Below are 25,863 nucleotides of genomic sequence, written 5' to 3' on the forward strand. Positions count from 1 at the left end.
TGATGCCCCTCTAAAAATGAGGAAAAGAAACCTGTAGATAGTGTGAGGAATTCCCCCACAAAAAAAGTAGGAAAATAAATATTACTGTAAATTGGAAAAAACACAGTAAAGATTGCTCTTGGACCTGAAGAAGAGATTTCAAGTCACTCTGATCACTGCACAGTCTGTTTTAAGAAACAGCTGCTGTTTGCCTCAAAGTTACTGTGGCACGTATTTCCTATTTATAGGTCTATTAAAGGAAACAGTATATTAGCCTTTGCTAAATACACAAGAATTTGAAAGTCAGTTCCTTGTCTATTGTATTACTATTTTATAAACTAAAGTGTGTTTTATTAAGTTGTTTTTTCTTAAAGGAAAGGTTGTGGGGTTTTTTTTTCCAATAATAAGGACACTATCACAACACAGCCATAATCAAAATAAAGCCTTCATACTATAAAGCAATGGCTAGTTAGGCCAGTTCCAGATGTTGGTCCTACTGACAAAAGCAAAATAAATTACTTTTATTTTTTAGCACAGAAGAGGAAATACAGGTAGGGAGCAAACCTGGATTCTGTCATGGCTCACAGATCAACAAAACCTGTAAGGTGTACTATTCTCTACTGTAGGTAAAAATAACAGCATTTCAAGTTGAAATAATAAGTTTCACTTATTAGTCACCTACTGGAATATATGCATGCTGATATACATAGAAACCTTGGTATCAAGCTCACACAGGTGGAAAAAAGTCTTTTTTCTTTTTCCTAGTTCTGAATCATTTAAATATCACCAGAGGAATACAAAGAAAACATGCAGAACATAAAGTGTGTATTTATAAAAAAAAAATAAAAAGTCCTTCTGAGCACATATTTGTATTAACAATCCTTCTTTTTCTGGTACAGAATGCAACAAATAAGAGAAAATTAGTATTACCTTATGTTAACTGCCTGACCAATATTAGTCATAGCTGATGTCATTATTTCAGTAGTAAGGCTTTCAGCAAAACTGACTCCATCTTGTCCAATACCACTGTCAGCTGTCAGACTTGTGTAACTCAGCTCTCCTTCTGCTTTCTCTACGGCTGCAGTAGCCCCCTTGTCAGAAAGCACTGTCTTCTGTTCTACATCAACGTGAATTTTAGGAATATCAAGCTGAAACACTCTTGATTTTTGACAGGCACCACCTAATCCAGAATGAAGAAAATGCCTCACTGGATTGGAGGATTCTTGCGCGGGTAGATGATGAGGCGTACTTTCTGTACAGTACCTGTGTTCCTTCATACTGCAGCGTCTACAGACAGTTCCAGAAAAAGGAGACAGTTTCTCAGTATATGAGAGCCTATCGCCATTTCTTCTGTTTTCAGCCACATGGAGAACAGCCGACTCTAAACTCATTTCTAGAGTGTCATCTGCTACCTTCCTAGCATATTGTTCTATAGCATGAATTATGCCTTCACTGTAGCCATTTTCATTTAAACTGCCCGTACTATGATACAGCTTATGATCTGGGGAGAAAGGAAGAAATGTCCTAGAAAACCTTGTTTTAATAAGATCCCCTGTGACTTCATCAAATTTAGTCTTTTTATATAGACAGGAATCTGTTAGAGACTTTGGCAAACATGGTCCCGACATTTTCAATTTCTTCCTGACATCACAAGTGATACTGCGAGCAAGGGATTCTGAAAAATGTAACAGCTCTGTGCATTCTGTTCTCTGTGTGCCAATATTCCTTTCATACGTTTGGTCTTCACAGCGATGAATGCTGCTTTTCACTTGCTGTACTGCATCTTTCTTCACTGCTTTGATCAGCTCCAGCTTACCATTTACCTCTGCATTTTGCCCAGGAAATGTCTTTCTGTTGCATCTCAACTTGTTTTTTCTAGCAGCTTGCTGTAAGCCTGATTTGATAGACCTGTAAGCAAGTCTGCTAGCATACTGATCCATTAACAGTTCAGCATTACCACCTTCTCTTTTCAAAACTCGAATAATATGATCTGCGTATTCATCAGTCACACTTTCACAGCTTGGGTATTTGGATGTCAAACCCGTCATGCCCGAACCTTGTGGTAAAGGAAGTACAGATGAATCTCTCTCCTCTGGCCACTGGTCCCGCGCTGGACCGCACCGTTCTTTTGAACTATAATCTTTATCGCCTTTTCTCAGATAAAGGCAATCCACCTGACAGTTAACCCGCTTCAACCTCAACAGTTTACAATGCCTTGATTTCACTATTTTCTTGGCCTCACTGATGACTTTTCCTGCCATATCCCCTGCATAATTCCATAAAGAACTGCACGTCTCTTCTGGGATATTTATAAATGCAGTATATCCACATCTTTGGTTTTGCGCACCTAACTGAACCTGCCTATCAGCTTCTCTGTCGTTTGTTTTACCATCTAAATGGGAAGCAGCCATTTCAGTTGCTATTGAAATTATATGGCTAGCTAAGCCATCTGCATACTGAATTGTTTTTTCGGAACGCTCCTTTTTCTCAACGGGCATTTCAGAATGATCTTCATCTTCACTACTTTCCACTTCTTCAGAAAGTGACCGCATGAGTTTCAGCATAAATTCTTCATTTTCCAAAGAGTCATGTTCAGTTTCAGACAAACCAGTAACGGACGGATTGTACGGTGTAGAAGGTGGTGTTGCGGGTGCAAATTCCTTTGCTAATTCCCCCTTGAGTTTCTTAGATAGTTTTCTTAGGTTTCTTTCAGAACTACCTTGACATGGTACTAAAGGAGTTGGTGGGGGTGTGTCAGGCATTACAGAGGTATTTCCATCTTTGAGACTTGATTTATCTTCCATCTGCAAAGCATCTTCACTGCCTAACATCACTGAAGAAAAGCTATTTGCATGCAGAAAACAATCAGCCTGCCTAGAAGTCAAAAGTCCTGATGATGGTTTCTGAGTATCATGAGTTTTTGAGGGCTTGTTTAAGTAGGTTATTGAGCAGCTTCCCGTGTCAGGAAAGTCCTCTACAACATGCCTAGCAAAAGTCACAGTGGAACAAGGAGGCAGTGATTTTGAAGAAAACCTGTGTCCTTTTTGTTCCTGCCAACAATCTTTAGATTCTGAAAAACACTGAACAGAATGAGTTGGAGTAAGAAGAAATTTACAGGGATTATTCAAAGGCATCTGTTGTTGTTCCACAATTATAGAAACATTACTTTGTTTCTCAGCCTCTTGCTTCTTTATCACACATTGTTCTTTTCTACTGATATCTGTGTAAGTCTGTGAGGTCACATTACAAGCTAAATTCTCACTAGTGTTGCACAATACAGCTTTACTTTCATCCACAGATTGTTTTATGACATACTTGGCCAAGTGATCTGCAAACACATTCTTGGGCAAATCTTCACCAATACATTGCACATAAGGTTTTTTATCTATTATCTTTCTTGTTAAAAAATCTGTATACTCTTCTACTGCTTTTGTTACTCTAGATGAAGTTATGGCTTCATAAGCTTCATTTACTATCATATCTACCATAGTTCCAGAGAAAGTATTAATGCCTTTTGACCCATTTGTTAATTCTGAATTATTGTTCATTCCAGATCTGTTATTCGTTTGTTTGGTGTCGTTTAGGTTATGTAAGAGTGATGGAGTATTTTCAGCACTTTGACTGTGGTCTGAAGTTAAGTATATATTTCTGAAAGAAGCAACTTCCTCCTCTCCCTTTCTGCTTGTGAAAAATGGATGAGTAGAGTCTTTGTATATTTTCATACTGTCATCAGAATTAAGAGCAGTGGATACTTTTGCTTTACAGGCATCAGGGGAAACCTGATATTGACAAAGAGCTCTTCCAGCTAAGGGCACAGGTATTGAACTTACAACACCAGAGGTGCAAAATAGAGCTTGCTGTACTGTATATTCCTTTTTGGAATCTTGGATTGGCTTCAGTGCTACCTTATCATTAAAATTAGGAAAAACGGTGGAAGTCCGTGTTGACTCTAACATACTTTCTGCGCTCACGTATTTAATGTTGTCCATGGAAACACTAATGGCTGCTTGTGTTGTGAAGGTCACATCAACCTGAGATAGTTCAATAAAAGCCTCCTGAATGACAGATTCAGACAAATCTCTGGCATAGGATCTCACCACTTTGTCTTCATAATCAAATGATGAAGGCTGTGCAGCTGTAGGTGTCGATGGATACGAAAACTGGCATACTTCCATGATTCCTTCAAACACAAGTTCTTCAGCAAGGTCTGCTGCAAACCGTGCAACAGTGTTGGTAAATATTTGTTTCTTTACATGCCGCAGTTCTTTCAAAGCACCAGTTATAGCTTCACTCACCAAAAAGCTTGCTATCCCATTAATGGCACGCTCTTTCAGGGCGATTGCTCTACGTCTTCCGATCTCATAAAAAGCCATTTGAAAGACTGAAGAAGTTAACCTAGCAGCTAAATGACAAAGTGCATTGGTGCATGAAGAAACGCCTTTTTGCAGGTCTTTAAATGCACTGCCAAAACTTTTTTCAACTAATTCAGTTGCAAATTTTTGAATGCTGTCTCTAATCATTAATGACTTATGTTTAGATTTTGCTTGTTTATCTGGCTCCTTACCAGTTTTCATTTTGAGACCTTGACCTTTTTTCTCTTTCAAAGCACTCCCTTTGTGTTTCGAATCATTTCCTGCACATACTTGTTCTGATGAGGACTCAGAATGAAAAACAGAACCCAATATTTCAAATGAAACACTATCAGCGTATGCTGAATAACTATTATAAACTGCATCATGGTGATTTTGACCTGTCCCATCTCCACCAAGATTAACACGACATAAACATTCAGAAGAACCACAGCTCCCTAGAGGACTGAAAGCCGATGACCTAATAGGGCTGAACAAGCCTCCGTTCTCTTCCCCTGATGTTTTAACTGGGCGAGGAGAATCCGGGACATCAAAGACGCTGCTATATGGTGATTCTGGTTTACGAGGAGTTGGTTTCTTTACATTGGCTGGGAGAGTGGGACGATCAAACTTGAATTTCTGAGGATTCATTGTAATGCTTGCAGAAGGTAATTGTTCATGTGCAGTCCTCCTTTTCTGGGAGGGATTCCCTAGGATGGGATCCCTAATAACTTTACAAGAGTTTTCCAAGGCTTGTTCCAGCTCATCGAACTGATCAAAACTATCAAAAAATTCACTTACTTCTGAGTCTGAATCCTCTATACCATCTTTCATTACTGGAATTTTTGGCAGCTGAAGTTTTGCCTTCAAGCTTTTTTGATACCCTTCTTCATCTAAGAAGATGATGGGGCTTGGGCTGGAGCAATCTGACTCAGAGGATTCAGCTGGAGAGGAGGAAAACAATGTTTTACGTAAAAAATTAACACCTTGATCAGAAGGATTATATGGCTTATAGAAACTCCTTTGTATCCAAGGATCAGAAATTGAGGTTGTAACTGAATTTTTTACTGAGGACAGTTCCTTAAGTCCCAAAATATCAATCAAAGTAGAAGATCTGGCAGATGACTTTCGACGTGCAGAACCCACAAGGATCTTTGAGTCAACAGCTTCTAAACATTGAGCAGGGATGGTCTGTGAAGCAGCATCTCGATGATTTCGAGAAGTAAAGCTGCATGCACCTGGGAGGGTGAGAAAAGGAGAAAAAAAAAAAAAGAGATTGCTTCAAAACCATGAATTTTCACAGAACTACAGAAAACTGGGGACAGATTTTAATGGCAATTGCTGGGCTTTTTATTGTTGCAAAATGCTAGCTGATCTTTCATGATTAAAGCAATCTTTCATTTTTTTTCAAATCCTATTATACTAATCTAATCGCTGACAAATTAATGTATTTTTTAGCACACAAAGTAGAACAAGATTCTATTTGATCTGCATCTGACACAAGATTAGAATCTTTGGTTTATGAGTTGATAAACTGTTGTGAAAATAACTATTTATTTACATTTACCTTCTCATGAAATCCCAACAGCCTAAATTTCAAATAACAATTTCTACAAGTCAACAGCATGAAAGAATTTACCAGCACTTTGTATCTTTGAAGGTTCATCTTCATCTAAGTGTTCAAAAGCAGTGACAAAATCATCCTCAATTGAAGAAACTGACTGATTAGTGTCATCATCTTCTCCATGGGATGTCTCTGTTTGATGTTTTTGCGATGAGTTTATTTCCACTGCATATCTTATGCCTGTGGTATACTTGCTCAGCAAGGTAAATATATAATCAACTTTGATCCTTGGGAATGAAGGAGACAGTCTCATCACACAAAATACTTCAGGAAGCTGATTCTTGAAAAAGAGAGCAACAAGAAAACAAACATAACCCTGGAATGATTTCAACTGTCAGGAGTAACAAGGGATTCCTTCAATGCATTTTTATGAACAGTAAACAATTTACAAATATTTTAAAGATAAGAAAATGAATGGAACAGCTTGTGTAGAGTGATAGTTAAAACCACTTACTCATTTTCCTAACTTCTGCATTCTGAATAAATCATTGCAATACACCAAACAAAGGGTTGTGTAATAAAACCCTGATAATATATACTCAAGTATCTATTAATTAAAGATTGCATGTTAAAAATCTGTAGAGGAAGACAGTATTTCAACGCATGTTTATGCTGAATAGTACTTCAGTTTATAGGATATTTGTTTCTTCAAGGTATTTTTCACCTTATATGCAACATAGTTAAATTTAATATGCATGGTTAGTCAACATGGCTTCAAGAAGTTTGCTTTAACAACATTTATAAGTGGAAATAATATAATTAAAAACATAATAATAATATTGGAAATAAAAATAATGGAAATTATATAATTAACAACATTTATAATTGTAATTAATAATTTTTAAATAAGAAAAGAGCCCACTGAGTTTTATGAACACCTGACATTCTCATAAGTTTTGGCACCCCTGTTTCAAGAAGAAAAGTCTGCCGAGGATGAAAGCTATATCTGAGCAGAGCAGAGATAGGTAACTTGACAAGTTTCATCTTCTTTCCAAACTGGTAGTAAAAGGGATTATAGTCCAGCAGAAGCATGGGATCAGCACCATAATTAAATATTTGTTAAATATTTTCTGTTAATAACACAGCACTTGAGAGCTCCAAGTTTATTTTTAGATTTTCTAACATTCATTTTAAAGAAACCACAGAAATATAACAACATTAATACTACTGTGGCTAAGACAGCCCAAAACCACAAGCAAGACAAGGTGTGCAATGCCTGAATTCTTTATGAGGCCAAATAAAATGCTTCTGTAATTAAGACGTGCAAGAAGATATGAAGCGTTTACCTGATGTTTCATGACATAAGGTCTTGCTAAGGTTTTCTTTACATCTTTTAGAAATATAACCTCATTTTCTTTTAGTTTGCACAACTGGAGCGATTTCACAACATCTGGGAGCTCTGTAGAAACAGCTGCCAACTCCTGATTTAAATATACAAACACATTGAGAATACAAAGTGAAAAAAATAACATGTAAATGATAATGGTTTTGATCTCATATCCCCTCCTAAAAAGTAACAGCTGCTAAATTTGGTAAAGCTTCTCTTTTTTCCCCTATTTCTTGTCCCATCCCCTACTCATTCTCTCAAACTGCGGTGTAAAGCTCTTGTAAACAAGCTTTAATTCAGTCCACACTCATCTCCAGCTCACTGTTATACCAAAAGAAGAAATTCCACTGTTTCTCAGGGGCCAGAAGAGGCTTAGAAGTCACAAAGGAGAATCTTGTAAGCACTGAAAAGCAGCTGCACATCCTACAAGGTACACAACTACAAAGAGAAGGCTGAACTCGGCTAACAATGGTTCTCAATGGATCTCTATATGCTCTTAGCATGCTTTATTGGAATGGTGTTTTAGCCCACTAGTACAAAAACAGGGACAAGGCACTTCTTTAAGGATGGTCTTGGATAACTTTTAGATTTACCTAATATAGAAAAGGCCTAGGAAAGATTTATGATTTTTTTTTAAGCAATCTAAACACTACTGATCCATATGGTACAAAGCAAGTCTCCATAAACCTATTCAGCCCAATTTTCTCAAAATTTCGTCTAACTAGACAATCAGATAGTTCTCACCCATAGTTGAAAGAATATCTAGCACTATCATAATTTGATTAATTAGCAACATTGATACAACTTTGAACACAAATGGATTGAGAGTTTCTGGTTTTTAAACATCAGAAAACTATTACAGCAATCTCTACCAAGATCTAGACAGAGTACAAGTGTGGAGTTGCACTGTAAACATGTATGTTATGGGTTATACTGATGCATAAATTGCACAGGAAGATTAAATCCTTAACTTCTTAAAATGGCATGGCACAATCCCCCTAGTTTGCTGCACTTCCCCTTTTAAAATAATGTTTCCTCATCTAACTCTCCAGAATAATATCTTAAGGCATAACCATAATACTGACTCCTGGTCCCCCACCAGCAATTCACAGCTAGCAGTCAATTCAGTAAAGTTTTAGCTTTGCAGATGATAATTGCACCATATTAATAAGCACAACTCTGTTAAGGAGAAGGTTACAAACCAAAATACTGATACACACAGGTTTTTAACAAAAAAAAAAAAAAACAAACACCCCCACCCTGAAACTCCCCCCCCCCCCCCCCAAATCCACTCCCCTCCCAATTTAAGTAAGCTATTCCACACTATTCCAATACAAAGACTGGCCCAGGTAATATTTTAAATACATATAAAACACTGATGATCATATTAAAATAATTACTTTTCAACCTTTCAATTATATTTAAAACTTAGATTTTTAAATGCTTAAGGTAAATAATGTTTCATTTCTCAAATACCAAAATTACTCTATCTAAAAAATTATGTACTACTTAGAAGAAATCACTAGTGCTGAAGAACATTATTTTCCAATATAGACAGATATATACTGTACCTGCAAATGAGCAGTGCCCATCTCTTCAGCAAAACCTATAAATGTAATCTGTAAAATAAATAAACATATTGAAGTACAGAAAATTTTTCGTTTTCTGCAGGTACTTAAGAGTTAAAAATTCAGCAACTTTTACCATAAAGCTTCATTCTACTGCCATGAAAACCGTACCTTAGGGTAGCATAGCTTGCTCAAACAGTAGCACAGAGTCTTACACAAAGAACAGTACTGCTATGCTATTTGACTTGTGAAAGGTCAGATCAAACTAAAGAGCATATACAACATTTAAAACCCACTACACAGAAATTTTTCTAGTGGCCTATTGGCTGGTGTACGTTGAGCAACACATATATGTCTCATTACATCTGTTAAAATAAACATGATTTTGCAAAGATCAGTGCTCATCTGTCCTTGCTTCAAGCTGGACACATATAAAACAGTTCCAGTCTGAAATCTGCCCATGCTAACTAACTGTGATGCATTTGGATATACTGAAGCAAGCATAATGTCAACACATTATACAATTTACCATGTAAATCAATTAGCCTAAGGCCAAACCAAAACAGATTACTTAAGCCACATGTTTGCATGCAATATGCAAGTAGATAAACCCCTGAAGTAAACGAACAGAAATATTCAACCTCAAATAAAAAAGGTCTTGTCAGGCTCAGGAACCTGGAATATGTCAGAAATGTCAGCATTACCTCAGGTTTTTGTGCTTATGGACAGGGGAGATATTTTATCACATATTCTCCCTCGCTTCTGTTTACAGGTGTCTTGTATCATTCAACACAAACAGACCAAAGAGAGTCTGTATTTTGTCTTACCTTCATTCTTCACTGTCAGATGATGATCTATTTTACATCCACCACTGAAACTTTGTTTCAAACATCAGATTTTGTCAGTTCTCATTTAGTATTTTCCTAATGACAAATCAATAGTGTATCTGCATGCTCCAAAAAATTCTCAAAGCATTTGTTTTCAAAACAAGGTTGTAAGAAAATAAATTTTGCTTCCATTTTGTAGATATGGAATAAAGCACAAAAATTAAATACTTTCACTGATGTTTCGACTTAAGTTTGATATGGCTTGGATTCAATTATTTCAGAGCACTACACAACAGACTGAATTTTATGCATTGAAGTCACAGATCACACTAAATTTGTAGCAGCTACTCCGTTACTGTAAGGTAATCGGTTCTCAAGTTTAAAAACAGTAAAGAACATCAATATGTTTATAATCACTTATTATTAACTGGTTCAGCTACTTGCTTGTGCAAACATAGAATCTATGAACGGAACAAATCTAGAAAACAAAATAGCTGAAAAACAATTCTGTTTTGAACTATATTTGAGTTTTGAATGTGTTTTTTCGATGTGTGACCAAAAAAAAAACCCGCAAACTTTCTTTTAAAATGAAATCATACTAATATTAAAAATGCTGACTTGTTTATTTCAGGGGGTCTCATGCTGGGAAGCTACTGTGCCCCCAGAAAAGATCTTCCTGTTTACATCCACTTATCTTTATTTCAATTATGACAAAATTATAAATGAAATAATGTTTTGCAGTAGCATTCCAAACAGCTCCAGACAAATTACAGGTCTCCAACACCGTATTCATTGTGTTAACTATGAAACAACCCTGTTTGAGAAATGTACCCTTCAACACCTACATCTTTTCTTCACCTCCTAAATCTTTTATCTGCACAGTATCTGCAAGACACCTTTCAACTCCTACATCCTTTTATCTGTATAGTATCTACAATATGAACTGAATTCCTCCACAGAAGAGGCAAAATAGCAAACAATTTAAAGGACTTGGAAAAAAACTAGTTCTCTGAAGAACATTTTGGGAGGCTTTAGGGTTTGTTGCTGTTGGGGTTTTTTCGGTAGGTTGTTTTTTTTTTTAGTGGGCGTTTTTTCTTTTGTCTTCTTACGTGCCCTTTCCTCTTCCTCGAGATAATGATTCCAACCCTTTCCTTCTCCCATGGGATAACTCATTGTGCAAGACAGGCAGTATGTAGGAGTCATAGCTTCATACAAATGAAGTCCAACGAGTCCACTTGTACACTGATGGGCCAGCAGATTGCTGTCGAAGAGACCACACCACTACTGAGTCTGCCTATTTTTGCCTCAGTGACAACGCTAATTTGGATTTCTTTATTGTGCCCAAACTCCAGCTTTCACAGAAAAATAATCACCTTTTAAGATCTCGAACATGTCTAAAATTCGTACACCAGTTCAAAAGCTGTTGAGGAGTAGGCCAGGGAAATAGAAAGGCCAACAGTCAGTAACACAAGCCTTTTCTTTAAACTAAAAATAGTATGAGACGCTGTACCTGAAGGTTATCATAACCCATGGGTACAGAGGAAATGAATTTAAATGGTACAGGAAACCTAAATTCTGGGTTTTGTAAGTCTGAGTAATTATCTTCGCAGTCCTAATAATGTTCTTTTAACATTACTCTGCATATAGGTGTCTTTCCCTATATTTTTATAAGGAAAAAATACCTGTTCTGTGGCAGGATATTAACCCTCTTACATTTCAACCAGAGGGCTCTTAATTGTTTGAGCTAATAAGGCAACTAAATATAGTCAGCAATCTTTCTCCATAGGGACATAATTACAGGCATATAAAACACATTGCCAGATATTTGCCAGGTATTTGCTACAAGAAAAAAAACGGGAGGTGGAAGGCAATGTTTGAGGGGTTTCGCAGATTCAAGAGCATGGTCTGTCTGAACAGACACAGACAAGCTTTTGCCCGCTCCTCCACTGCTTAACTCTTCTTCCTTACCTCTAATCTGTCACAGCTCTTCATCTTTCACAAATTCAGCTTCTTGCCTGCTCCCCAAATGTTTCATACAGTCACAACCTCACCATCCTCACCAGTCCCAAAAACCCTGGTGTTATCCAGGCAATCCTAACTCATTTCTGCTGGTCACACAATCTGCCTCTTCCCTTCCTCCTGCTACTCCTTATCCAACAATGTCTTCTCTAACCACTTCCTGACTCTTTTTTGCTTCATTTCCCCTATCTCAGCTCCTCTGCCTGGTCAGTTCAGGTCACCCTCTCCTTCTTTAAGCTCTTTGTCAGGCCTGTCAACTACTACTTAGTAGTCTTCTCAAACATTTAATATGAGATACATGGTACACATTGCTTCTTGCTTTTTTTTCTTTTCCCTTTGGAGAAGCTGCTGTTAGTCTTGTAACTCAAACAGCTCTAGTCATTCCTCCTCACAGCTTGAGATTTACCTAGACAGTCCTGCATTCCGTCCAGGTCTACTTCTCTTCTCTCCAGACCTTGTTCAGCTTTTGGCCCATCTGTATTAATGTAAAAGGCAGTCCAGATCTGCAATGTTGAGGCTTCAGCTTTTAGTGCTGAGCACAGGGCAAACAAGAGCAAACTCTTATCTTCAGACCTGGATCAAGATGTTCTGCTACTTTATTGGGGTACCATCCATACCACCTGCATCACAGGAGTGCTCACAAATCCAGTACACCCAGTTATACAATTCTTACAGAATCATCTATCTACATGCTTTGGGTTTTTTTTTAGTTTCACAAATCCTACAAAGCAGAGAAATGTCACCTTGAAATGTTACAGCTCTTTTCAAGACTACAGTGAGTGAATTCAAGAATGACAATAGGGGGTACAGATTTTACAGACAGTAACTTGCAGCATTGTTCACATTTACTATCCTGCAACTTCCCATACTGCTACCAGCTATTTTCTATCATAGCCACAAAATATATATAAATGGTCAGGTTATGCCAAACCTCAATAAAATTATCTTGTTCATCCCGATTTAGACATTCGTCTGCTGATACACTGCATAACTCTTTTCTGCTGTGTAGCAGTGACTTCATAGAGCGCAGTACACCTTCACCAAAACTCTGAAAAACAATGAAAAAAAAATAAGACAAAGAAAACGCATTTTCAGGTTTGGATACAGGGTCCATCCATCTATCCCCTGCCCCCCATAGGTTTCCCTACTCTAAATACTGTTTCAAATCACTTTGTATATAAATCACCAGGTTTCAAGTTGAAATTTACTTCAGGACATGGAATTGAAATGGGTAAGTTGTTTTCTTCAAGCAAAACTTTTATTCCAGAAGAAGTTGACCGTTCTGTATTAAAAAAAAAAGGTGAGAACACGCAAACTTTGAAAAAAGAAACAGATGAATCCAAGAAAAAATCCAATCCCCTTCTATTCCTTGCATCAGAGCCTTTATATAGAACTTTTCCATCAGCTTTTCCTTAAAAAGGATGAAAAGCACATTGAGCCAAGAAAAGTAATGAAGGTGGCTTCAAAAGTCAGAGGGGAAGAACACAAACAAACAAACAAAGCCACCAAGAAAATCCACACACATTCTCCTTCCCTGTTCCTTGAAGAATATGAAAGAACTGTAACTTAATCCCATGTAATTACTTCTTGTAACATTTCTTTTATTTACACTTATGGTGACATGCAATCTCCCACAGATGGCTAAAAAAGGCTTAAGAATCTAAGAACTTCTCCCAGTGTAACAAAGCGCAGAAGAACAAAAGAATTATCTTCACTAGTATCTGAAGTCAACTAAATCAAGACGACAGAACAACAACAAAAACTGGTTCACTCAGTTTGTAAAAAAGACAACATCCTCTCACTTTTTTTAGGAAGTTAGCAACCTCTTTTTTATTTTAAAATTGTCATCTTCTCTAGCAAGTGGTAAGGTTAAGAAGAAAAATAAGATCATGATGTGGTTATGAATTGTTAATCCAGTTATTTATTCCCTATACGATTGCTCTGTTAAAAATGAAATGAGAAATCGGTGTGCCCAACTTATGACAAATTATTTGAAATTTGCATAGCTTCTTAAACAATATTAGAAGTGCTAGATAGCCAAACTGAGTCAGAGAATGTTTTGCGTTTCTGATACTCCCACAGCAAAAACAATCTGTTTATGGTAAAAAGTGATTTACCTATTACAGTTAAACCTCAAAAAAGATTCTCTGCCCTGTAGAATAATATGGTATCAAGTACTACTGCATGAGAAGCCCAATTATTATAGCATGGCCAGCATCACCATCCTTGTGCTCATAGTGATACAAAATTAGTAAAGTATTTCTAGAACGCATAGACAAAAGCAAAATAGAAACTTCACTTCAGGATCCTTGACATTACCAAAATATATTTCAGAACGTTAACAAACGAGGCCCAGACTACCACTCTTACAGCCAAGGCCAAATAACATTAAAGCAGTCAAAACAGTAATTTTTGTGGAACAGTAACAGCTGAACTATTTTAAAATGCATTTAAGGCAGTTTTTGGGTCATACAAAATAAATTAATGAACTATTAATCTAATTTCCACTTTCATCTATTCCTTTGCCCCCACGTTTAGTTGCAATTTACCTCCACACGTCAGTACTATTATCTTTGTGCTTTCAAAGTACGCTGGCAGTGTCTTTCTCTTTGATTCTCTGGATCTTCCAGATTCACAGGTGGGCTATAATACCAATATTGCTCAAAGACTCTCCCCCCAGTAGTTCCCCCATTCATCTCATACAAAAGTCATTTGTGAAGTCAAGCAAGCATGTTGAAATGCCTCATTTTCAGCTTCTACAATAACTTAATCAGTCACAGCAAGAGTCGTGCAATGTGACCTGCTAATTTTCTGCAGACCAACAGTGATCCAGTTCAAGAAGGGCTTATCATTATTCTCTAGTAGTTAGGTTTTCTAAGGCTACAAACTACTACATATACCTTATTTATAAGCAAGTATTTTTCCCTAGTTTAACATCCTGAAAGAAAAGGCAGGATGGATAACTAGAACAGGAGTATGGTATTAGGAGCTACTATAGTTGAGGCGAAGGAAAATTCAAGATTTTGGAGAATACAAAGTTGAAGAAGAAGGAAGATGCAACAATTGGAAAAATCTCCTTCAGGTCCGGAAGAACCAGCATACAAGACTATGTGTAGGTCTGGTAGCACACTGATGGTGGCACTACGTAACTGAAGAGATAAAATAACCGTATTTAAAAAAGGAGGAGGAAGGAAGTGATGCGTGTTTTTAAGATCATATTAATGAATGTAAGAGTTCAGAACATGGAAAGAACAAAGATATGGGAATTAACAGGCACAATACAGACATAGAGAAAAGATCTCATCTATCTGGACTTCCACATATTATTTACACTGAAATGTATGAAGAGTTAACAAAACCAGAAAAAGACAGAGTTTACCACAAGAGCTGTTTCTGGAAAAGAAGAATTTGCCTGAATGGAGTTAGGAAAGGGGTTTTTTTGAGGATATAGGAGATGTAGGTCAGTAAGCCAATAACCAACTTCCTCAAAATTTATCTTGAGACTGAAGTCAAGCATCATCATGATTAATAAATTTAATGGGAAAAAAAAAGTAAATATATAGATGAAAGCTGATGATAAGTCAAAGTAAACAGGAGTTATCAGTTAAGAGGAAGAATAGCATATCATACAGGAAGAACTTGCTCAATGCGAGAGTATTTTAAAATGCAACCACATGAAGTACAATGTCCTTAAAAACTAAAAGCAAGCTTTGAAATAGAATTGCGAATTCACAAGTTGGGAAATGAGAGACCTTAGTTGACTTCTTGATCGTGGTATAGCAATGAATGGTCAATATGATACAGCACTGAAAATAGCAAGCATGACCCTAGTACACATCCTTTAGTAAAAGAACTGACATCATCAGAGTCACTGACAAGTCCTGTGTAATTGCACATACAGTATCATCCACATGTAAAAAGAAGATTAACTCACAACAAGCACAGAAAGTAGGACTATGAAGGATAATCGCTGGAATGCAGAGGCTTTCATACGAAAGTAGACTAAAACCTTAGTTTACAGAGTTTCCAAAAAACAAGGCTACCAGAGGACAGATCACCAACTGTAAAAACATCACGAGGGTGAACATCAGCAAAAGAAAAATAACTATAAAAGCTGAAGAGTAATGACATCCGTGAACAAACAGGTATACATCTGCTGTGAATAGCTTCAGCCTGAAATTCATAAGATTCTTAGCTATTACAGCAGTGTGGTTCAAAAAGGCTTAAAACCAGCAGTTTTCGGTTTTTTAATCTCCCCTCATTCATTTTGAGACTATATTTAATAACTTTTTCATATTCTTACCAAAATTGTGCTTGTGACTGCAAAAGACTGCACTCAATTTCAGAGAAATCCTGCTATCCAACAGAAAATGGAAGCAAGTTCTCTCACAAGCCCGGTCTAGGAGACACGCAACTACATCAATAACTGAAAAACAGCAAGTTCCCAAGACTATCAACTCAGTTTAGATAAGGACAAGAGATCATATTCAACAAAAGGATGTAATTTGTTTTTGTAAATAGTACAACTACTTCCAACATACATAGACATACGGGCAAAAAACCCCAAGCAATCTATAAGGCTCCACTTGCTAGGCCTGTATACTCCTTCCTCACAGAAATCTGAAAAGTCACGTCTGACGAGAAATCCTATTTCAATAGAAGCGAGCACAGATTTCAGACGTACTAAGTCATACTAGGGGAAAAACAGAAATATCCTCAAATGTGCGCAGTGCAAGACACACCTGAACAATGAAAATCCTCATCCTGCCTCTAGCTCAAATGGGCAATTCAAAGTTTTGCACTGTGGTCAGCAAATCAAGAAGTCATTATCTATTGATCCTTCACAGTACACCGGAGGAAATTCTATCGGTCTCGTGAACTATTTTACACAACTGCTTTCTAACATTTCAAACAACCCACAAACCTGTAAGATGCCATGATCTGCGGAGAAATCAAGTCCAGTGCTGGAGAGTCATCCTTACTCTGCTCTTAAGTAACAAAACAGCTCTTCCTGATTTCATGTGCTGTAAGATTTAAATGGACTGAATATTTTGAAGTAATTTTATAAAAATGGAAACTCAGGCTTTAAACGTGCATACCACAACCGTGCACTGACTTTTAAGAGCTACTACTGCAACAATTCCTGTGAAGTATTACAAAGTATTACAAAGAGAACACAAATCAGACCACAAGCTGAAGAAGAAGATGAAACATAGTGTGATTCTGACCACCCTACTGCCTGGCTCTGTGAGAAAGTTAGTTAGTTCCACACTATAATCTAAGTAGCTGCCCCTCAGGGAAACATCAAGAGAAGGCAGCCACAGATCAAAACACTGGAGTCTGGCTGTATGAAAATGTAGAATTCTGCAAGACACCTGAGAAGGGTCGACTTCATGTTCCTAGAACCACACAGTCCAGAATGCTCAATGGCAATTAACAGAGCAGTTCACAGAGCTAATGTTTCAGGCAACCATTGGAATCAGCGAGGAATCACTGGTCACTGTCGTTATGAGAAAGATGTTTCTGCAACCCAAAGGTCTAAAAACCTAGGGGGGTTGTTGGTTTTTTTTTGATTTAAGGGCAGACTAAAAAAGTCCTCCAAAATCCAGTTTATGTTCAGGTTAAGAATACAAAATGACTTGACTGTAGTTAAAGAACTCTATTTGAGCTAGAGATTTCTCATAAACCAATAAAATAAAAGTTTTTATACTGTGTGTCTTAAACTGAAAGTCTATCACCCATGATTACAAACTGCTTAATGTATGGCAGTTAACATTCTGTATCAGGACCGGAACAACTAATTACCTGCCTGGCAGTCCCATAATGCTTACTTTTGCCTTCAAGCAATTTCTACAGGACCTATACCACTGACACTGTTCCCTTAAAACCACAAAATCTGCTTATGGAATAAAATAATGGAATTTTCATGTGACAAGACACTTCCTTGCTCAGTTTCTCCTCTTAAGCGTTGCACACACTTGCAAGTGAAGAATTCTTTAGTAACCAAGAAAGACCTAGAAAAATACTCATCTGTATTCAATTACTTTGAGAAATATGATTGAATAAATAAATTTGTTCCTTCAGGATAAACTGCAACTTTCATTTGAGTAAATGCTTATAGAAGTTTCAAGAAAATTTGAGGAAGAGTATTTACGTTCTCCAAGCTAAAGTGACAAAATTTAAAAGAATAAATAAATATATAAATGTTGTTGGAAAAAAAAAAACCACTAATATCTTCCATAAGTGTTAGATATATTTTCTTTTTCACCAAAGCACTGTCTAGAAGTTCATGTAAACACAAGGATAAGCCAGTCAAGAAACCAATATCTAAAGATAAAGATATTACAGTAAGTCCTAACACAGACTTCACAGAACAGTTTTCAATGTACACTACATATTTATATTTTAATTTATTACATATAAACTTGAAAAATCTGTGTTCAAAATAAAACAAGGCAAATTTTAGCAAACACAACATTATTTCATATCACCTTAAAACAAAAGGCAAAGACAAAAGGCAAAAGCATGCACCCCTTCCTTAAATTATACTGTCTCCCAGTTCAACTATGCTAAATATGCCAAAGCATAAAGCAAAGGCAGTTTCTTTGCCTCCTTGAAATGTTAGACAACCAAAATCAAAACATATAAGGGGAAAAAAAAATAAAAACCACAACCAAACCTACCAGTTCACTTCGTTCATTATTAGACTGTTCTGATAAAAAGTGAAAAGCTCCAAAATAATTTTTTTATAAATATAATTACCTTTTTCACAGATATTCTTGGTTTCATTCGATTTCCCTGAGCCCTGGCGTACATATCCATGATTTTACCAATCTTAGTATTCGATGAAAGAAGTCACCTCAAAAATACCTAAGAAAAACATTTATACTTGATTATTTTATGTTTCCCCATTTAGTTTGTATACATTTTGAAAATGCAAGTAGACAAAACAAGAACCAATAAAAAAAATTTAAAAGCATTTTAAAACTGAGGAAGATTAAACAGCACACCTTCTATACTGACTGTTGCCTTTGAAAAAGTACTGCCTTAATGATTTTTAAAACAGTGCACAAAACATAAACCACACACCTTACAGTTAGTTTGAACATTTTTCTTTAAGTAGATTTCAAGGCTGCACTGGACGGGGGGCGGGAGGGGAACATGACATTAAATATTGTTTCACTATCACTGATATTCTGGTGAAGTTTATCAGCAGATTTCTGTACCATACAATGCACTGGAACTACCCTTCAACAATCTCGAGAGGGAAACATACTGCTTACCCACTCAACCAACCGGCCTATTTATTTCTGTCAACTATAAGTACTACAGACAAACAGATATGACTCCTGTTTAGGCTAACATGTATCAACAATCTGGTTCTCTGGCACCACTCTGGACAGTCCTGTCTTTGCTGGCAAAACACAAGGGACCAAAGATGCATTTACCAGCACTCTTACTTCACCAAAGCAGGTCAGAAGAGTTTCTGCTCGAGTCAGCTACCCCCCTACTGATCTTAAGTCTAATTCTAACAACAAGACCAACAACAAAAAAAAAAATAGCAATTAAATCAAAACAAGTTTTTCAAGTTTCCCTGTTCAATCAGCAGCAATGAAAAGAAACAGAATAATCTAGTCTGTTTCATTCATCTCTACATCCCCCCAAACAGGCAATAACTACAGGGTATTAATAAAGACAGAAGGCATGTGCTGGGCTTTTAAGCTCTATGGAAGTTTTAATACTTCATCTTTTCCCATGGTCACACAATGTAGCCAGGAAAAAGAACTCCTAGACTCAAAAATAAACCAGGTAAGGAGCGAATGCATGTACAAATTACTGCAAAATAAAAAATAAACACCAAGACATCAGAGTACAGGTCTCCTTTGCACAACTGACCACCTTGGTTTTCTCAATCACATCTCAAGCACGTTTGGAAGGAGGATCCGGGGAACTACAGGCCTGTCAGCCTGACCTCAGTTCCAGGGAAGGTCATGGAGCAGATCATCCTGAGTGCCATTACGCGGCACGTGCGGGACAACCAGGGGATCAGGCTCAGCCAGCATGGGTTTATGAAAGGGAGGTCCTGCTTCACTAACCTGGTCTCCTTCTATGACAAGGTGACCCGCTTAGTGGATGAGGGGAAGGCTGTGGATGTTGTCTACCTGGACTTTAGTAAGGCCTTTGACACTGAATCCTACAGCATTCTCCTGGAGAAGCTGGCTGCTTATGGCTTGGATAAGTGCACTCTGCACCGGGTTAAAAACTGGCTGGACGGCCGAGCCCGGAGAGTGGTGGTAAATGGAGTCAAATCCAGATGGCGGCCGGTCACAAGTGGTGTTCCCCAGGGCTCAGTGTTGGGGCTGGTCCTGTTCAGTATCTTCATTGATGATCTGGAGGAGGGGATTGAGTGCACCCTCAGTAAGTTTGCAGATGACACTAAGTTGGGCAGGAGTGTCGATCTGCTGGAGGGTAGGAGGGCCCTACAGAGGGACCTGGACAGGCTGGGTCATTGGGCTGGGGCCAACTGTATGAGGTTCAACAAGGCCAAGTGCCGGGTCCTGCACTTGGGTCACAACAACCCCATGCAGCGCTACAGGCTGGGGAGGAGTGGCTGGAGAGCGGCCTGGCAGAAAAGGACCTGGGGGTGTTGGTCAACAGCCACCTGAACATGAGCCAGCAGTGTGCCCAGGTGGCCAAGAGGGCCAGTGGCATCCTGGCCTGTATCAGGAATAGTGTGGCCAGCAGGACCAGGGAGGTGATAGTGGCCCTGGACTCGGCACTGGTGAGGCCGCACCTCGAGTACTGTGTTCAGTTTTGGGCTCCTCACTATAAGAAGGACATCGAGGTGCTGGAGCGTGTCCAGAGAAGGGAAACGAAGTTGGTGAAGGCTCTAGAGCACAAGTCTTAGGAGGAGCGGCTGAGGGAGCTGGGGTTGTTTAGTCTGGAGAAGAGGAGGCTGAGGGGAGACCTTATTGCTCTCTACAACAACCTGAGAGGAGGTTGTAGCGAGGTGGGGGTCGGTCTCTTCTCCCTAGTAACAAGCGACAGGACGAGAGGAAATGGCCTCAAGTTGCGCCAGGAGAAGTTTAGGTTGGATAACAGGAAATATTTCTTCACTGAAAGAGTAGTCAGGCACTGGAACAGGCTGCCCAGGGAAGTGGTTGAGTCACAGTTCCTGGAGGTCTTTAAAAGACAGGTAGACGTGGTGCTTGAGGACATGGTTTAGTGGTGGACTTGGCAGTGCTAGGTTAACGGTTGGACTTGATGACCTTAAGGGTCTTTTCCAACCTTAACAATTCTATGATTCTATGAAATCTTTATATGGGTTTCTTCTTGAGTATTTGTAATTTAAAGAAGATGACGAGTAGTGGCATCAAGTAATTGTATTCATCTTCCCTCCCCCAGCACCTATAGAAGTAAAACCTCCTCAAAAATACAATAGCAAGAGATTATTAGGTATATCTATTCACATTCCAACTTGATTTCTGCTTTCTTTCATAAAGATGAACTTGCTAGAATCTTAGAAAAAAAAGTTACACTTATGTAAATAAACTGCAACATTTTATTCGCTGGAGCACAGAATCTTTCTTAACTGGATGTCTGAAGTTTGGAAAATTAACACACTGACATGAAGGAGCTAGGTATGCATTAGACTTTACATATATTACATATAAATATAGTAAATACAAGTAAAAAACTCAAATCATAGCAAACTTCTATGGATGGAAGATTAAAAAAAATGCAACAATTCTTCTGTTGAGACTCATGTGTTTAAAAAAAAAAAAAGCCATGAAACAATATCATGAAAGAAAAAGAATCCCACCTCACCTGTCCCTACTGCTCTATCTTAAGTGGCTAATCCACTCTGTTAATCTAATCGTATCAGGGAAATACTCGTAGACATATCCTTGTCCTAAGAAGAGCCCTCCATGGAAAAAGCTGGTTTCTCACACAGGGTCAAGTCAGTTACTTGAGCTCTACATTTTTGGACTGATTGCTCCTTGCAGCAAAAGCCCCGCACAGCAAAATCACAGAGATGACTTTACAACCCTGTTGTGTCCCACAGTATTTACTTAGGTACAGTAGTCTACAGTTACACTGCCTTCAGGCAGTAGGTTAAGTATTTTCCTCTGGCATCAGCTAGCAAACTCTGGAGACATGAACATCAACACAGAGCCACCTGCAGTGTCACCTACCTCATGAAACCAACAGCCTTGTAAATCACAGTACAAAGACTCTGAAAAATGCTTGGATAGAAACCGTACTGGTTTATCAACACACCACCACAACCATTTTCTCTTGCCTGCATCCTGTCTTTCAGTACTTGAATTATACAGGTTCTCCCCAGCACCTATAGCATCTCAGCTCTCCGTCATCCATTTCAGAAAAATCGGAAGCATCCCACTTGTCCAACAATGCAACAAAACCTGAAAGTGTTTTGTTTTTAAATATATAAAATTATCATCCATTTTCCAAAGAACAATGGTCCAAACATCTCAGAAGCACCAAAACTTTAAAACTAACTGGAAAGGAAGTGAAAGCACTGACAAACAAAACAGCCTGGAAATAGCTCGTTTCTTGTGTAAATAAAACCTACCACTTAATATTAATTTTTACTTCTGCATATTGTATTTGACTATTAAATTTAATTTCCCCCTACTGTAAATTCAAAAAAAGGGGGAATAAATGGTAGAAATATCAGATGTAAGACGAACAGGACTTTCCTATTACTGAATAACTATCAGTAGACACCCAAAAAAAGAAAAAAATTGATCATGCAAATAACTGATAAATACCTACACCAAGTTTAATCATCTCTACCTTTCTAGCAAGTTGGATCACCTTAAATCCATTTTTCCAGTGTTTTGTTGATGAACACACTTCTCATCAGACCACGTAAATAAGCACTTCGTTAGCTTTTCTAATCTTGTTTGAATATACATAAGGAGCAAAATTAAATAATCAGCTTAAGGGAAGCCAACAAGCATTTTGCCATGGATTTAATCTCTTTGTATAAATTTATCCTATGCCTAAATTTATTAAAAGTCAGTGTGCATTGACAATCACTAGCTGACAGAAAGGAAGAAAATTTATCTTTTGTCTGTAAAGCGTAAATGTGCTGAGTAAATCTCTTAAATAGCTACACGGGCATGTGTGTGCATGTGCACACCTATGTCAAAGGTATACAAGGACACGAGGTATTTGAACCGTATAGGCAATAAATTTGAACTATATGTGACATGTTCTTAATAAATTAAATTTCCAATAAAAGATTCTAGATGACAACAACACTGTCTCTATGATTATGTTTCAAAAAAGTATTTTTGCTGTAGTACTGTTAAAAAAAAGACCTCTTTCTTTTAAAGAAAAAGGACCTTTTTTTTTGTCTTCAGCACAATGATCTGAAGCGGCCAAAAGAACTTTGCTGATGATTTGCAAAAGCCAGGTTTAACCAAATACTGAGCTTTGAAAGATTCATTCCAAATATGAAATTTAAAAATACCTTAAAAACAACAATATGCGCTCTTTTATAACCTTAGCAAAACAATTGCTATTGAAAACCAAATCTAGCAAGTCTATACTGACAAGCAGGCAGAATAGTCCAATGGATCCTTCTCTATTTCTCATTTCTAATGATTTATCACTTTCACTAATTGGGCTGGCAGTCTTGAAAAAGTCCATTTATAAAATGAGAAGTTGTCTTGACCACAGCCACATCCACACTAAGAAAAGGGGGGGGTGGGGGTGGGTGGGTGGGGAATACATCATTGTCGGTCAGCATTAACAACAGTTATGAAAGGTTGGATCTTCTTTTTCTTGTTTGGATCTAACTGTTTTACATTGTATTTTTGTCACATAGAAGCATGACATGAATACCAAGCTTCACCAATTTCAAAAGAATCCTTCATTTTCTCTGCCTAGATCATTGCTAAGAATCATCACTCCCACCCTCCCCCCAGTCCTGGGTCTGGATTCTCAAATACGCCCTGGGAAAAAAATACTACTCCATGTACCAGAAATATCCATTAGTCTAGATTTTGTGGTTTGTGTAATTAACATCATGTTTCTGTACTTTATTCTGTTGTGTATTTCGTACATAACACAACTAAACCAATTAAGTTGGGGGGTATTATTTTCTAAGCAGTAGCTTTTGCTCAAGCGATCTTATTTCCCCGTAGAGAAAACTTCACCAGAGAATACCTTGTTTAGGAGGTACTTTCTGGTTTTGGTTTGGTTCTTTTTTTATTTTAGATTATATCATACCAAATGATTAACAGAAAAAGGGAATAATCTAATCTATTATTTTCCCACACTGAGTAAGACTTTCCACCACTATACTTCTTCAACTGTCAACAGATTTTAAAATACTCCTGAAGGATAAGAAATGACAAGACATCAACCAAGACAGCATAACTCAATTACTATGCCTCAAAAAATCATCTTGCTTGCAGACCAAGAAATTCCCCTGGACAAATGGGACCAACGTTATTTAAAAATACTTAATTTCTCAATAATTAATTAAATATTGGCAGTATCTATCACTAAAGGCTAACTGCACAAGTCGGAAATAATCTTGCAAATATGAAGCACCTTAAGACTCTTCTCAAGTGTAACAGGGATAAATTAAGTATATTGTGTTACCGTTGATTTTAGTACCACTAATCTTACCCAGATACAACAGAACTTCTGGTTTTTTCTCCCTGTCTCACTCTGGGAACATCTCAGGGCTTCAGTAAGAAGGCTATAATACCGGATCTACAGTTCATAACTTCCCCCCTCCCTTTGGATATTGGGGGAAACCAGAGAAGGGTACTTCAGTGGTAATAAAGAAAGCCAAGAATGTAAACGAGCAATACTCGTTGTTCCCTTCAGGGAGGAAAGGAATGGGGAGGAGGATGTGAGGAGGGAGGGGGAGGAGACACTTTTAAACAGCAAAATGTTGAGAATGGGGTGAACTTGCTTAACCCGTGGGCATCAACCACAAGCCGGCCAAGGCAGGAGGTAACGCGAACTTCTTTAGCCTCCACGCATCAACCACAACAACACGAGCAGCAGCCAGCCTCCAGCCGAGACCGCAGACAAGCCCAGCCGGGGCGGGGGGCCGGTCACCGGGCAGCTCCGCCGGCAGGCCCTGGGCGCAGGCCGCCGCGCCTCCCGAGGGGCGCTGCGGGAAGGAGGGCGGGCGGGCGGGCGGGATGCTGCGAGCGCTGCCCCCCCGCCCAGCTCCGCGGGTCTCGGAGGCGGTTACCCGCCTTGTCCCCCCGCTCCCCGCGGCGGTACACGGGCGTCCCCCGGCCCCACCAGCGCCCTCCCCTCCGCTGCGTGCCTGCCGCCGCCGGGCCCGTCAGGAGGTGCGCTGCCCCAGGCCACACGCAGCCCGCTGGGGTGGCGCCGGCCGCGCCTCCTGCCCGCGGGGCAGGGCGGCGGGGGATGCTCGGCCCCTACCTCCGCCCCCCGGGAGCGGGACACCTGTGGGAGCGAGCCCCGCCTGACAGGCCGGGAGGCTGCCCCCCGCCCTGCGCGGCGAGGGGAGCGGCGGGCCCCTCGCCCCCCGGCAGGGCAGCGGGGGATGGTTGCGGGGGGAAGAGCGGGCGCCCCGTACCTGACCGCCTCCTCAGTACCCGGCGCCCGCAGCCATTTCACCGCCGAAAGCGACGGAGCAACCGCCCGGCCCCGGCCCCGGCCCCGCTGCCCCCGTCACCGCCGCGGCGCAGCGCCCCGCCGCCGCCCCGCCCCGCCCCCTCCTGCCCCGCCCCCGGCGCACGCCTCCGCTCTCGCGACGCTTCCCACCGACCCCGCCCCTCCTTGCCCCACGCAGGCGCCGGAGGCGGGAGGGCGTCACGTGGCGGCCGCCGCCGCGCCCCCATTGGCGGGAATTGGAGGCCGCCCCGGAAAAGGCCCCGGGAGGGCGGGGTCGCGCTCGGGTGGTTGCGCGTGCCTGCCGCCGCTGCTCGCGCCCGCTGCGGGGGTCGCGCGCGCCGTTCCCGGCCGTTACGGCCGTTACTGGGCCGTGCCTCCCTGACGGGAGCAAAGCCCATTTTGTGCCTGCCTGGCCGTGAGAGGGACAGCCCGCGCCTCCCCGTCGGGTCCGCCCCGCCGGACCTCCCCAGGCGCTCCCACGGAGCGGGGCGTAGGCTGGGCGGAACTGCGCCCCTCCGGCTGCACACCC

At 39.6% G+C, this 25,863-nt stretch overlaps 1 protein-coding gene across 8 annotated transcripts in view; it reads right to left on the reverse strand.

The window, feature by feature from the left end:
* Window positions 1–25,385, reverse strand: part of AKAP11 (A-kinase anchoring protein 11) — a 51,114-nt gene extending 25,729 nt beyond the window's left edge. For 5 of the 8 annotated variants that reach the window (XR_014227454.1, XR_014227455.1, XM_082304434.1 and 2 more), the window contains exons 1-7: window positions 25,297–25,382; window positions 18,456–18,563; window positions 12,625–12,741; window positions 8,851–8,898; window positions 7,239–7,373; window positions 5,968–6,232; window positions 910–5,566 (exon numbers count right to left, since the gene is read on the reverse strand). Coding sequence is in view for 6 of the 8 variants with exons in the window: in XM_082304434.1 (XP_082160560.1) it covers window positions 910–5,566; window positions 5,968–6,232; window positions 7,239–7,373; window positions 8,851–8,898; window positions 12,625–12,741; window positions 18,456–18,515 (5,282 nt within the window). In the remaining 2 variants the exon portion in view is untranslated. Of the gene's footprint in view, window positions 1–909; window positions 5,567–5,967; window positions 6,233–7,238; window positions 7,374–8,850; window positions 8,899–12,624; window positions 12,742–16,617; window positions 16,689–18,455; window positions 18,564–25,296 lie in introns of those variants that run through there. The other 3 variants (XM_082304430.1, XM_082304432.1, XM_082304433.1) reach the window with 3 other exon arrangements.
* Window positions 25,386–25,863: the final 478 nt, after the last annotated feature.

This window comes from Platalea leucorodia (assembly GCF_965183815.1).
Source record: "Platalea leucorodia genome assembly, chromosome: 2".
Classification (NCBI taxonomy): Eukaryota; Metazoa; Chordata; class Aves; order Pelecaniformes; family Threskiornithidae; genus Platalea; species Platalea leucorodia.